General features: G+C 51.2%; 1 protein-coding gene across 7 annotated transcripts in view; it reads right to left on the reverse strand.

Moving 5' to 3' along the window:
- The window catches only part of UROS (uroporphyrinogen III synthase), a 36,130-nt gene extending 22,442 nt beyond the window's left edge, over positions 1–13,688 (reverse strand). Inside the window, exons 1-6 of one of the 7 annotated variants that reach the window (XM_058698091.1) lie at positions 13,428–13,677; positions 8,887–9,036; positions 8,309–8,698; positions 3,089–3,177; positions 2,823–2,906; positions 1,074–1,170 (exon numbers count right to left, since the gene is read on the reverse strand). In XM_058698091.1, coding sequence (XP_058554074.1) covers positions 1,074–1,170; positions 2,823–2,906; positions 3,089–3,177; positions 8,309–8,384 — 346 coding nt within the window. In that variant the 5' untranslated portion in view covers positions 8,385–8,698; positions 8,887–9,036; positions 13,428–13,677. Of the gene's footprint in view, positions 1–1,073; positions 1,171–2,822; positions 2,907–3,088; positions 3,178–7,612; positions 7,860–8,308; positions 9,037–13,427 lie in introns of those variants that run through there. The other 6 variants (XM_058698092.1, XM_058698094.1, XM_058698090.1 and 3 more) reach the window with 6 other exon arrangements.
- Positions 13,689–13,844: the final 156 nt, after the last annotated feature.

A 13,844-nucleotide genomic window follows, 5' to 3' on the forward strand; every position in this document is an offset into this window, starting at 1 on the left:
AACTTGCCGCAAAGCCATTCTGTAATGACCCCTGACTGCTGCCTCCACTGCTTAGAATAACTAGGGCTGGTCACGCCTGGGTCTGAAGCCTGGCTGTGCACCAACTGGTTCCATGGCCTTGGACAAGCGCTTCCCAAGCCTCAGCTTTGTCATCTGTAAAACAGGACCACCGTACATATGCCTCTGGCCAGCAGTCTAGTAATAAATGAGGTAACAAACGGAAAGTATTTAACAGGGCCTGGTACACATTAGGCACTCCATAAATGTTAGCCACAAAGTGGTCTGACTGCAAAGACTAACGTGGCTGTTCAGTTTGAAACCTGGGCCCTGTTCACATGTTCTGATGGCGAGAGAAGGAGGTAGGAAGAAGGGTTTAAGGGATGGTCCTGTCATTAAGTGCCTGGCATGCACGGACCATTTGCTCAAAGTTGTTGGGTCTTCTCATCATCCCCTTGAGGAAAGAGACTGCAACCAGTATATGCTGAGGACAGAGAGGATCACCTGGCAGGTGAACTACCCAGGGACTGGGGACTTCAGGAGCCACCCCTGTCACCTGTGTCCCAAAGCAGTATCTGTGACACGGCACCACTAGGCGTAGTGGTAGAAGGCTACCGGGTTAATGTGTCACTTTGTGTGGGACATCAAGAGTCAGCTTATAAAGAGAAAGGTCATTTTCTGCTTCCTCCAAAGTTTACACGAACGTGAAGTGACTTGGTACCTGAATACTTTTTTGAACTAAAAGTCACTGAGATTTTTTCCAACCTGAAGGGCAGCAGCTATTTCTGGAATCTGATATCCCCAGTGGGAAGAATCGGAGTAAATTCCAGTGGAATTCACAACAGTGTCTCCCCTACCTTCAGGTTTTGGGTTTTTTTTTTTGTTTTTTTTTTTGAGAGTGAGAATGCTAGCAGGGGAGGGGGGACAGAGAAGGAGAGAGAGAATCCTAAGCAGACTCCACACTCAGCGCTGGAGGCCCATGCGGGACTTGATCCCACGACCTGAGCCAAAATCAAGAGTCAGGTGCTTAACTGACCGAACCACCCAGGTACCCGCCCTCCCCCACCCCCACTTACCTTCAGTTTTATTGTCTTTCTCCAAACACAGTTCCACTGCTTCCACTGCTCTGGGGCTGGTAAAAATGAGGCCCCCATAGCCTTCAGGACGAGACAGCTGCACACCAAACAGTAACAAAGGCGTTTTACATAAAGATCAAGTTCAACATTTCCCAGAATTCCAATGTTTTACAAGAATAAATTCCATCCATCCATCCATCCATCCATCCATCCACCCACCCACCCACCCACCCACCGGTCCACTCAGCACCTATTGGAAGCTTACTAAATGCCTGGAACTGTGCACCATTCATGTGAATTCACCATTCATGCACTCAGGCGAATGCAGGTGAATTCACTGTTCATGGCATTTCCCTTGAGCAGCTCATGGTCTAGGGGAGGGACAGGAAAGAGAACTGTAGGGTGGCAGGTATGACAGGTGCAGAGAGGGACAATCTGACCCAGCCTGGGCTTGGGTGGGGTGCAGGCAGGAGGGCAGATTGGACCTGCGTCTGTAATAAAACTGGAATCTTCAAGGGGCAATCTCCATGCTGAAGCACTGATTTTCAAAGATAATATGATAAAATCTACTCAACATTGCCGTTCTTACCTAGTCTCTCCCTAAAATCTGTGAAAGTACCATGTGAGATGGGTGGGGTTATTGTCATCTCATAGATGAAGACAAAGCCTAAGGAGCTGGCCCAACGTGAGTGGCAGGGCCAGGGCTCAAGGACGTGCCCCTCCTCGCTCTGTAGGGTGCTTCATGAGGGCTCTGGAAGGCCCCCAGGGAGCACGCTGGCTGGTGGAGATGGGAGATGACCGTGTGGAAACTCTGGTATCTGTATGAGCACGAGTCTAAGACGTGATCTCAAGTGATGAGGTCTTTGGTGCCTTTCAGGGCTGCTTATGGAAGAGCATGCCTCTTGGGGCCCCGCCTACGTGGTTCCCTCAGCACTCAGCCCAGTGCCTTGGACGGAACAGATGCCAGATGGATGTTTGCCAGGTAAATTACTGAATGAATAATGCAATATTCGGCCCAAATCAAAAGGAAGAAACATGCTTCCGTACAGAGCTGCTGGCAGGGTTGTGCTGTGCACAGCAGGAGGGGTGACCCTGGCGCTCACACAGGTGTGGGGCCCGGGAGCAGGGCTGGACACCCCAGTCCCATGGAGCCACCCTGGCTGTGGGCCCGCGTGTCTAGAAAGGAGCTCCGGGGGAGGCGCCCCGAAGGCGCTCCGCCCCTGGGGCCGGTTGCACACTGATGAGGTGGCCTGAGCACTGAGTCTTTGATCTGAAATGTTTGCGAGTCTTTCCTGAGGCTTTGTCCAGCAGGATCTACAATGGCATCACCGGCAGCAGAGTGGACGCCCTGCGCAGCAGCCTTCTTACTTGCTGGGGGCCTCGGCTGAGTGGCCCAACCTGGGGCCTGGCTCTAAAACGGGATGGTAACACCCATGCGGCGCGTGGTCAGGGCGGGCAGGTGAGTGGGAGGGCACACTGGAAGGGCCCCACTGCTGAGAGCCCCCTGCAACCTGCTCTCCCGGCCCCCACAGACCCCACCTCTGGGACAGGGAGGCTTTCTGGGGGAGCTGGTGGGGACTCACGGGCGGTCCAAGAGCCACATCCCCTGGGGCCAGGTGAGGCTGGGCCACCCCTGTTTCAAGTTTGCTAGTGAAATGAGGGGATGGTGAAGAAATCCTTCCGGTTTGGGTGGGCAACGATTCTACAGAGACTCAGAAATTATGGTACTCGGACACTGACAGACCTTACCTTCTCAGAAAAACTGGAAAGAGACAAAAACTCAAATGATAAAACAGGGATCAGAGTGGCTTCAAGTCCATATAATCCTAGTTCCTGCAAATACAAGAATATAGTTCTGCATTAGCCAGGGTTGTGTGGAAAATAAGGAAAGGGTCACAGTCACGACTTACTTGGTGTCGGCCCCGTAGAGGGTTAGCAGATACCCCACCACCACCCCTCACCCTCGTAGTAAGACATTGTTAGGCCTCGCGGGACCAGGAGCCTCAGGCACTTACCCTGATATATGGATCTTGGCCACAGTCATCCTCCTTAGGGTCTTTTAGTAAAAGAACCTTCATTATCACCTGGCAATCCTTACAGGGTGCTGTGACAGAGCAGGGAGACAGATGGATCCTAATTAGAGCTCAAGGACTCTTCCTGAGCAGTTATCGATGGGACAGAAGCAGGGGAAGAAGGTAATCAACTGCTGGCTGAGGGGACCTGTCCCTCGCCCACAATGACTTAGCGTTCATGTGCTTGTTCCTTCTGAAGACCCTGTCACTGATAAGGCCAAGGGACAGATGCTGGCACTTGATATCACTCGGAAAGGCAGATGAAAGCCATTAGGGAAAGCCAGTGTCCGGGCCACACATTTAAGGCTCATAAAGAGAAGCGATGCAAATTTGGGGTTGTATTGTCAAGAATAGAGAAATTATTTTAAGTTAATAAACAATTACTTCTGTTTCAGGGTAAACATACTAAATAGTTCATAAGCTCTTTAGGAAATAATTCTATTGACCTTTCTACTTTTCAAATGATGGGTTATAAATGTTGTCAAATATTATGAGAAACCTTTCGAAAGTCATCTAACGACCTGGAAAAGAATTCGTTGAAATGTATCAAGAGCCTTGTATATTTCATACTCTTTCTTCCTATAATTTTGCTTCTAAGAACAAATACGAAGGCACTACTCATAAATGTGTGCAAAAACTAACATGAAGATGTCCATCCTGGTATTTTTTTTTTTTTTTGAGATCTAACTGACATAGGACACTGTGTAAATTTGTAAATGTCAGGTAGTTAGCTGTTCATTTGATACATTTCTATACTGCAGTGTGATGACTACAGTAGTGGCTTTACCATGCCTCCTAATTATCTCTTTTTTGTGGTGAGAACAGTTGAGGTGAACTCTCCCGGGAACTCTGAGGTTTATAATACAGTATTGTTGACTATAATCACCATGTTGTCCATTAGGTCTCCAGGACTTACTCCTCTTCTAGTGGTAAGATTGTATCCTAGTATTAACAACGGGAAACAAAGTAAATGTCCAACGTTGAGGGAATGGTACATCATTAGATGAAATCATTAGAAGAGTCATTAATAACTTAATTACATGGATCACCAAATAATGTTAAAAAAATAGGATGCATGAATAGTGTGACTTTATTGATCTTATAGATACATATATATGAAAGGATATGCATCAAAATACTACTGATAATTATTCCTGGGGGGCAGGTTAGGGTGATTGTTTTCTTCTTCACCTCTTTCTGTATTATCCACATTTTTTTTTTTTTTTACAATGACATTAAATTCTTTTGTATCAAGGCGTAGGGTGGGGGTGGAATTTAATAGGACTACCCCAAAGGCCTCAAAATAAATGCTGCTGGAGAACTGTGGAATAAATCCTGCCTGAAATGTGGATTACTATCCGGTGAGTAGCATGAGGCCCACCAGTTACTTACTAACTACTATGCAAGTGGTTGGTAACAGTCAAACAGCACATATTGTTTCGAGCAGAAATGTGTTAAGTTTGAGAGCCATTACTTGTTATTACTGAATAGGCTCTGGAACATTATAATATCTGCGGGGCATCTTAAGGAAAATCTGGCTCAAAATGAATTGCTTTGTATCTAAGCAACCAACCCTGGGTGAACAAATAATAATTATGAAATCAAGTTCTAATTACTGCTGCCACTGAGCTGTTAGCTACAGAGACTGAGGAAGTAGGCAGTATTGTTTCTATTGTTTCCTGAGGTCGTTGGGAATGTGTCTGTCTTTTGGGAAACTGGGAACCCGCCTTTCTGAGATGGTCATGCTCACGTGTCAGCCCGGCTAGGATCTAGTCCCCATTTATAAACGAGCGCTTACCTAGGAATTTTGGAGACACAATAAAGTCTATCATCAGGTGGCTTTTAGCCAGGGAGATTATCCTAGATTATCTGGGAGGGCCTCCTCCGGTCGGTGGAAGGCCGTAAGGGCAGAACCCGGGCTTCCCTGAGGAAGAAATTCCCCCTGTGGACACAGCTTCAGCTCTGCCTGGGCCGGCCTGCCCTTCTCGGAAGCTTGCACCCTGGGTCTCACACTTGCATGAGGCAGTTGCTTGCGGTAACCCTAATCCATATCCCCCACCAGTTCTGTTTCTCTGCTTGAACCCTGACTGATGCCGATAGCCCCTTCTGGGGCTCCAGGAATCTGTAGGTCACTGAGTGCAGGTAAAACTGAGCATTTTCTGTTGCTGCATACGTGTTTTCAGGCACACAGAACGAGCAACGATTGTGGGGCTTAAAAGATGGAGGCGTAATACTGTTGGAAGGAAGCCGTTCTGGGCCACCGACCTCAGCCCCAGCCCATCCCCGCCACAGTTGTAGGCTCTGGGATATGGAACCCCAAGTTTTCAAAGGATACGTTAGTGTTGCTTTCAGATTCCAGGAGCCAGTCTCTCACAAAAATGTTTCTCTATTGTTCTCAGGCAGTGACACCTGGAATCTGCCTCAGGGGCATTAGGTCTGCATTATTTACTGGGGAAGGGGGGACAAGTTCAAGTACTACCAAGTGCTATAAGGTGATGTAGGAGAGGCGACCGGGTGCGATAGCTGGTCGCCTCCCCAGGGCCACCTCTGAGATGGCGTCTTAGTTGAGATCAGAATGACAATGGCAGTGGGGAAACCTGTTCCAGTGTAAGGAAGGGGGCGGGCATGTCCCCAGGAGAGAAGGGTAAGCGTGGCTCCAGTGCGAAGGACAAGGTGGACTTGGGCCCCACGAGAAATGGGTCCACAGACGGGCTGCAGCAGGACCAGAAGCGATGACACTGGTTCGCGCTTTTGAAGGGTCTCTGGCTTCCGTGGACACTGGGCAGTGGCACCGTTAGGAAGCGGCTGGATCGGGATTCACAGTGAAGACAGAGTTAACAGGACGCAGTGACGTAATTCAGGGTGAAACCATCGGTCCGTGGCCTGATGGTTGCCGCTAGGCGAAAATGTCTTTCTTCTTTGAATCCCACCTAAGCTTGAGGTGTGTTCAGTGTAATCCTATCAATGAGGCAACAACTATTTCTAAACAGTTACTGTGTACTAGGCACTGGGGATACAGTATGATTCCTGCCTCATCTTTACCGGAGGATAAAACCGACATTTTACACGTAAAGACGATGACAGAGTCGGTGTGATAAGCCCGACAAAGAAAAAGTCAAGATGCCATGGAGGCGTAACTGGCCAAGTCTTACTTGGAGTGGCAGGTGTGGCCAGGGTCGCCACTGGCTCCCAAATACCCAGTCTGCCCTTTTCTCTCATAGAAATGGACTCCCTTGTCGTTAACAGGGCAGGGCACGTGGTTGCCCCAAATGAAAACGTGCCTGGCTGTGGCCTGGTGACTAGGTTCTGGCCCTCAGGACACAAGCGGAGGGCGGAGGGCGGGGGGTGGGTGAGGCGCACACTTTGTGGGTCCTGCCCTTAGCAGGAAGTGCCACGCCCCTACTCTCTCCCCCTGCCTCCCTGCTGGCTGGAATGTGGATGGGAATGTTCTGGACCTTTCCTTGGTCTGGGAGAAGTTGCAGTAATGCCATTCTCTAAACCCTGATGATGGGAGAAAGAAAGCCATTTGGACAGAAGCCATTCGAGGCACAGAAGTCATCCCCCACGTGTAGGGCAGCTGACGCCATGCACACGAGTGCCTGTGGAAACACGTGCACCTCAGCTGCCCCGTGAGCCAGGCCTCCCCCTCGTGACCATTTCCTCTGCTAAGGGCAGTGTCTGTCACCCAGTCCCCAGGCCTTTGCGGCAGATCCTTTGGCTCTGCAGGACCTTTTGGGACTCCCCCTGTCCACTCCCCTCCACCCCCACGCCCTGCAGACCTTTCTCTGAGCCCTGGGATTCTGCCCTGGGCCGAATGTGCTTAATATACAGTGAATGGTACTAGTCAATTAGTGGGGAATCTATTCTCAAAACATGATCAACTTTAATTCTTAAATGACTAAGAAAATGAGTGAATGATGTGTTAGCAGGACTATCTCTGTGCACTTATCAGGTGATGGGTTTTTCACTGAACTTGATGACATGGGGCGCTAGCCGGGCGCAGAATCATCAGCAGTGGTTTCTCTGAATGTTGCATTAGAGGTGCTGTGAGCACGGGCAGAGAAGGAATAAGGGTAATAATCTGATTTTTAGTTCTCAAGGCCAGTAGCACAGCTCACAGAATCTCTTAATGGTTATTATCCCGGAGCCATCAATTTTATTACCTAAGACAACCACAGGGAAGAACCCAGAAGAAATATTTTCTCTATTTGCGGTGGGTAGATGGGCTTTGCTTTTGCGTGTCTGCGTTATTAATCTAAGCACTCTGTACCAGAGTGACACTTTTTATTTTCTGTTCTCCCAAACACTGGGTGGGGTCTGCAAAGGATAGGAGAGGCAGCACAGCCTAGGCGTTGGGAGCACAGCCTTGAGAGCCAGCCCACCTGTCTGTGAATGCCACCCGGCTCTGCCACTTATCAGCTCAGGGACTCTGGAGGAGTTCTGTCCTCTCTACGGCAGCTTCCTCACCCATAAAACGGGCCGACCTCATCGTTTTCATACAACTGAAGCATTCAGTCAGTCTTTGGTGTATGGTAGGTGCTCAGTAAACGTGTCAGTGGTCATTGTTATGTCCTCTGAGTCACTTGGCACCCCGACAGCTTGGTAACGCAGAGGTTTGCCCCTTAACAGAGGAGAAACAAGATCACATCGTGGGCGGTAAAGCAGCGTCAGATCCCTTGCCCCTCAGTCCTGCGCCTGCTCTGTGATACCACACTTCCCTGCCTCCTGTTACCCTGCAGGAGGAAAGGGCAAGCAGAAATGAGAAAGGGCCAGGAGAAGTAAATCCGTCAATAAGAACCTTCCCACTCCTGTCGAGATCAGATCCAAACTCCCTGATACGACCCAACGAGGCCCGGCAGGGTCCAGCCCCGGGGTCTCCACTCCCGCCTCTGCACTCCGGCCGCCCCAGACTTCTGTCTCTCAGGCTCGCCCTCCTCAGGGCTTCTTGTGCCAACTCCTACCCGCAGGGCCTGGGTAGGGGTTGGCAGGCGAAGTGGGGAGGCGTCCCCTCGGATGTGTTCTGAAGGTGGGGCCAACAGCATTTACTGGGGCTGGTGCAGGGTGGAGGAAAGAGGAGTTGGGTTTATAACCCGAACAGCCGGAGGATGGGAGCCCTGCCGGGGCATGCGAAGGGATGGGGACAAAGATTCGTTCGGGACGGACCATGTTTGAGGATGCCTGTTCCACACCCGTGCGCCTCAGCCCGTTCGTTCGTGTGCTGTGAATGGCTTACAGGCATGCCTGCGGGCTTGGTCCTCTCGGCCCCTGGGGCAGCTGGTGGGGCCCAGGGCACCCAGAACCACGGCAGCCCCAGCCAGGGCCGGCTGCCTTTACCTGGGAACTGTATACCTCATCTGTTTACCACGACGTGCTGTACGAATGTTACAGCATTTACTAGGTCCGCTGCAGTGGTAAATGAGTCGGAGAGTCCTGGCACCAAATGCCCAAATGGAGAAACTGGGTAGGCAATTTGGGCTCCGGGGGGAGTCAGGTCAAAGGACAGGGATTTGGGCGGTGTCAGTGTGTAGAGGGAGTCTTCTGAAGTCCCGGGACCTGGGTGACAGGGGAAGGAGGCCCAGGTCAGAGCCCTCCAGCACCCAGGCAATGCCAGGTCAAGTTGGGCAGTGGGCAGGGGAGACCCTAGCAAAGGAGAAGGAAGACACCTCTGCAGAGTGCAATCCCATCGATACCAGAATTCCAAAGGCTCGGGGGGGTTAAACAGCAGACATTTATTTGCTCACAGTTCTGGAGGCTGGGAGTCCAAGATCAAGGTGTTCTCACGGATGGTTCCTGGTGAGAGCTCTCTTCCCGGCTTAGGGGCGAGTGCCTCCTGGCCGTGCTCACGTGGTCTTTCCTCTGTGCACAGAGAGAGACCGCTGGTGTCTCCTTTTCTGGTAAAGGACACCGGACCCACAGGATTAGGCCTCCACCTGGTGGTTGTTGTATTAGAGCTTGACCTCCCAGTGACCTCATCTAATCATTACTGCTTTTTTTTTTTTTTTCCTTTTTTGAATAGGCTCCATGCCCAAAATGGGGCTTGAACTCATGACCCTGAGATCAAGAGTCACATGCTAGACCGACTGAGCCAGCCAGGTGCCCCTCTTCAATACCTCTTTAAAGGTCCTATATCCAAGTAAAGTCACATTGGGGATTAGGGCTGGAACATATGAATTGGTGGGGGCGGGGGGGGGGTGCGGCACAATTCAGTCCATAATAGAGAAAGTGCCAGAATAAAGTAGAGGTAAAGATGTAGGTACAGGAAGGGAAGACGACTCAGTCTTGCTCTGAAGAGGAGAAACGAGGCCATCACTGGCAAGGCAGGCAGTGGGGTGGAGAGTCGTTGCAGGGGTACCTCCCCACCCCAACGCACACATATGGGAGATACCAGGCACCGAGCGGGCAGTTCTGGATGATGGGCAAGTCAAAGAGAACCATGCGATGCTCTTGGGGAGCAGCTGAGCCCGGTTCTTTGGCAGGACTTACTCTTTGGAGTTCCTGGTGTGCCGCATTCTGCCTTGCTCACCTTGCAGAAGCTCCTGGATTTTACCAACAAGGGGAACTAAGAAAGGACCGGCTGGCCTTCCAGGCCAGAAACGTGGCTCTCAATGAGACAGGGAGGGATGCAATCCTACTTTCGTTTACCCAAGATACACTGAATCTCTTCTGTGTGATGCTGGGGACTGGGTGCTGGTTAAGGGACAAATAACACTTAACACCCACTCTCAAGATGCTCCAAGGCTGGTGGGGGGAGACTGACAACCACAGAACTGTGAGCTAAGTGTTGACAGAGAGAAAGAGAGACTGAGAGAGACAGACACACACACAGAAGTACTGCCTACTGCAAACTGCCAGCACTCAGAAGAAAGGCTTTAAAAGTCTGCATCGGGGCCCAGGGCTCCTCTGATTCAGAATTCATACTCTGCTGTGGCCAGTGCCTTAGGATGATGTGTGCACATTCCAGCTACTTTGTATGGAAGGTCTGGTGACATTAAAACAGGAGTCCAGCAGCAGATTCGTGCCGAACAGGTTGGAGACGGGTAAAGCCAGCTGAGATGCTTTTGTTGACTAGAACCTGGAGTATTCTAGGGATTGGGGCGACGAGGGGGGGGGGGTTCCTCAAAAAATGAACGATGCCCTTCTCGGCGACGTGCATCTCCACACAGGCTCCTTCAGTTGTTCCCATCAAGAAGTTCACATACCCGTCATCCGGTCGCTTGCTGTGGAGAGCTAGCAGTGAAATGGTAAATCCCTGCACTTGGGCTGTTAGGCTTTGAATCCAAGATTTATGTGTTGAAGTCCTAACCCTCATCCCTCAGAATGTGACCTTATTTGGAAACAGGGTCCTTGCCATGTAGTCAAGTTAAAATGAGGTCATTAGGGCGGGCCCTAATCCAATAGGGCTGGTATCCGATGACAAGGGGAGAGGCGGACACACACACACACACACACACACACACACACACACACATGCACGCACTGGGGGAAAGACCTGTGAAGATAAGGCTGAGATCGGGGCGAGGTACTGACAAGCCGAGGGATGTCAGATGGCCAGAAAGCCACCAGAACGGGGCAGGGGGAGAGGCACAGAGCAGATGTCTCCTGACGGCCCTCAGAAGGAACCAACCCTAATGACATCTTGGTCGTAGAATTCTAGTGTCTACCACTGACTGAGACAATATATTTCCACTGTATACACTGCCCAGTTTGTGGCACTTGGACACGGCAGCCTGGGGAGCCAGTACAGCCTCAGGAATTCTATTATCCCTGCATTTGTCCCGGACCAAGTTGAAAGCTCCCTGCTTGAAGAAACTCCTGCTAACCTGCCTCGCAGCAGGAATAGGAGGGAACCAGGAACAGGAAACAAGCGGGGCTATTCCCAGGCTTTTAAATAAGGAGGATTGTACCTGAGCCGCTCTGGACTTTGGGAAGAGGCTCGGGGGAGGGGAAGGGGTTTGCGCTGGGGGGCGGAGGCCTGTGTTCTGGTCTAGGCTGCTCTGCTCTTGGTCTCAGGCCCTGCGATCGTGCAGTGGACGGGACCCTCTGGACTGCTGGCTGTTTGACGGACTTCCTTCCCCACAGGGGATGCTCGGTAAATATTAGTTCACACGGAGGGAAAACAACACTTCAGATTTACCCAGCATCTCCGGAGCAGGGGAAATGATCTCTTTTCCTTACACAAACAGAGAAACGACTTGATCAAGACCACTTTGCTGGTAAGAAAGAGCCAGGTTCTCGAACGCACACTTTCTAGCTGTGTCCTGCTGCTCTCTCAACAGTAACAACAGCTGCCCTTTTATTAAGCGCTTACTCTGTGTTATTTAAGGGGCCAAGCATTTTACATGGCAGGATCTCCACCCCCATTTAGACCAGCAAGGTAGGTATTATTATCCGTATTTCACCGAAGAGGAAACCAAAACTCTGAAGGACTGAGCAATGTACCCATAGTCACACAGCACAGCGAGTGGCAGCGGTGGAATTTAATCCAGGCCTACCATCTAGGCTCTTTTAAGATACTCTACACCCTGACCATGACCTCAACCTGGGAGCTAGTCTGAGGGTGCAAGTAAGGCTTTTCCCCCGATCTCTTGTCAAAGCCATGCCTGGAAACTTTGCAAAATACCAAAAAGTATAGGTCTTCAAAAAACAGTAAATGTAGAATTATCGTATGATCCAACAGTTCCACTTCTGGGCATATACACCCCAAAATTTAACAGCAGGGACTTCAACAGGTATTTTTACGTCCAAGTTCACAGCATTATTCACAAGAGTCAAAAGGTGGTGGCAACCCACGTGCCCACCAATGGTCAAATGCATAAACAAAATGCGACATATACGTACAATGGAGTATTAGTCAACCCTAAAAAAAAAAAAAAGGAAATTCTGACACCTGCTACAACATGGATGAACCCTGAGGACTTTACACTCAGTGAAATGAGCTGCCACAGAAGAATACACATTATATGATTCCACTACAATAGCCCAAATTCATAAAGGCAGAGAACAAAGTGGGGGTTTCCGGGGCCCGTTGTGCGGAGGGTAGGAACTGAGGAATTACAGTTTAATGGACACAGAGTTTGGTTTTTGCAAGATAAAGAAGGTCTGGGGATGGATGGTGGTGACTGTTGCACAATAATGTGGATATACCTCGTGCCACTCAACCGTATACTTAAAAATTACCCGTGCTGTCTGAGCGCAACTCTGTTCATACACTGGCACCATGCCTTCCGAGTCTTTTTTCTAATTTGAGCCTTGTGATAGGTGTTTTTTTCCCCCCTACAGCTTCCTGTCTTGTACATTACAGGAAGATGTTTTTGCACAGTTGTGGGGCCCAAAGGGGTCATTTTAAGCTACCCCATCAGATGTGAATTCCTGATACGCGGGTCTGCCAACATCCATATGGTGGCCTGGTAGCGGAGACTCTCAGGAAAGATGAAACTTACAGAAAACAGTCATGGGGACTTGGGCTCTGGCAACCCTTACGTCACCCTGACTCCATTTCCTGCTGCCGAAAGATCACTGAGAAAGGGTCTGCTTAACCCTCTGGGCGGTAGCCACCTCACTACTAGGGGCAGTGCCTTCCATTTTTAGGGTCACAGCTCTCCAACCCACTTTCTTCATTTTACAGAGGAGAGAATGCTTAAACCATAGACCTTCTGCTCAGAAAGCTGATGTCGTCTTCAAGGACCTTCTTTCCAGTCATCTTTACAATGGCTGCATACTGGTGGTCCAGGTGAGAAATCTGATCAGGAGCTGAATTTTATTTGGCACAGATGCTAACAATCAGGATGGACCTTGTAAAACTCCAGAACCCCGGGGGCTCTTGCCACGTAAAGATCTGACAGCACTGGGCGGGGAGGTAGACTGGGCCACAACCGGCTGCAGCAGCACCATAGTCCCCTCCACTCTCTATTCTCTCAAAGTAGGCTCTGGTCTGTAATTCAGATTTCCCCACTGGACCCGAAGCATTGAAGGTTAAAGACACTTTCGGGTCCAGAAATGCGCTTCAAGAGCGTTGGCTAGGGGCAGGGCTTAGGGGGGGATTCGTTCAGTCGCTGACATGGTTATGCCACTGACAGTGTTGGGGTGCCCCCTCGGGGCCGGGCCTGAGCCTGGCGCGCGGGCATCTGTACGCATCCGGCGACCTTCCGTTCGGGGCGACCGCTGCCCCGGAGGCCAGGGACCCCCGCCCAAGCCAGCAGCGGCCTCGGAGCTCCGCTCGCTACTCGTCACGCTCCCGCTAGGCCTCGGTGTCATCGTCGGCACCGTGGGCGGCGACACCTACCTCGCCGGGCTGCAGAGGCCCGAAAGGCTAGGGGCTGGGGCACTCGGCGGGCGCCCCGTCGGGGGCGGTATCTCGCGGTGCCAAGGAGCCGGAGACGCAGCTGTGGGAGCTGGGAACCGGGTGGGAGGCCCCCTCACCGCGTGGCCTCTGCTGCCATGGAAACGGCCTGCGCGCGGCCGCGAGGCACCAGCGGCGCGGCCGGGGTCTGGGAGCCAGAGCAGCGCACAGCTGGAGTTCGCGCATGCGCACCGACGCCCAGGCCCGGGGAGGTGGGGCCGAGAAGGATCGAACCACTGAGCGAAGGGGGTGGGGAGCGTTGTAGGGAGTAAGGGAGCATGGAGGCGGGGGAAGGAAATGCCAAAATAGGACCCCACACTGGACTTGACTCCTAGGTATCAGGGCCGTGGAATCCAGCAG

This window comes from Neofelis nebulosa, chromosome 13 (genome assembly GCF_028018385.1).
Source record: "Neofelis nebulosa isolate mNeoNeb1 chromosome 13, mNeoNeb1.pri, whole genome shotgun sequence".
Lineage (NCBI taxonomy): Eukaryota > Metazoa > Chordata > Mammalia > Carnivora > Felidae > Neofelis > Neofelis nebulosa.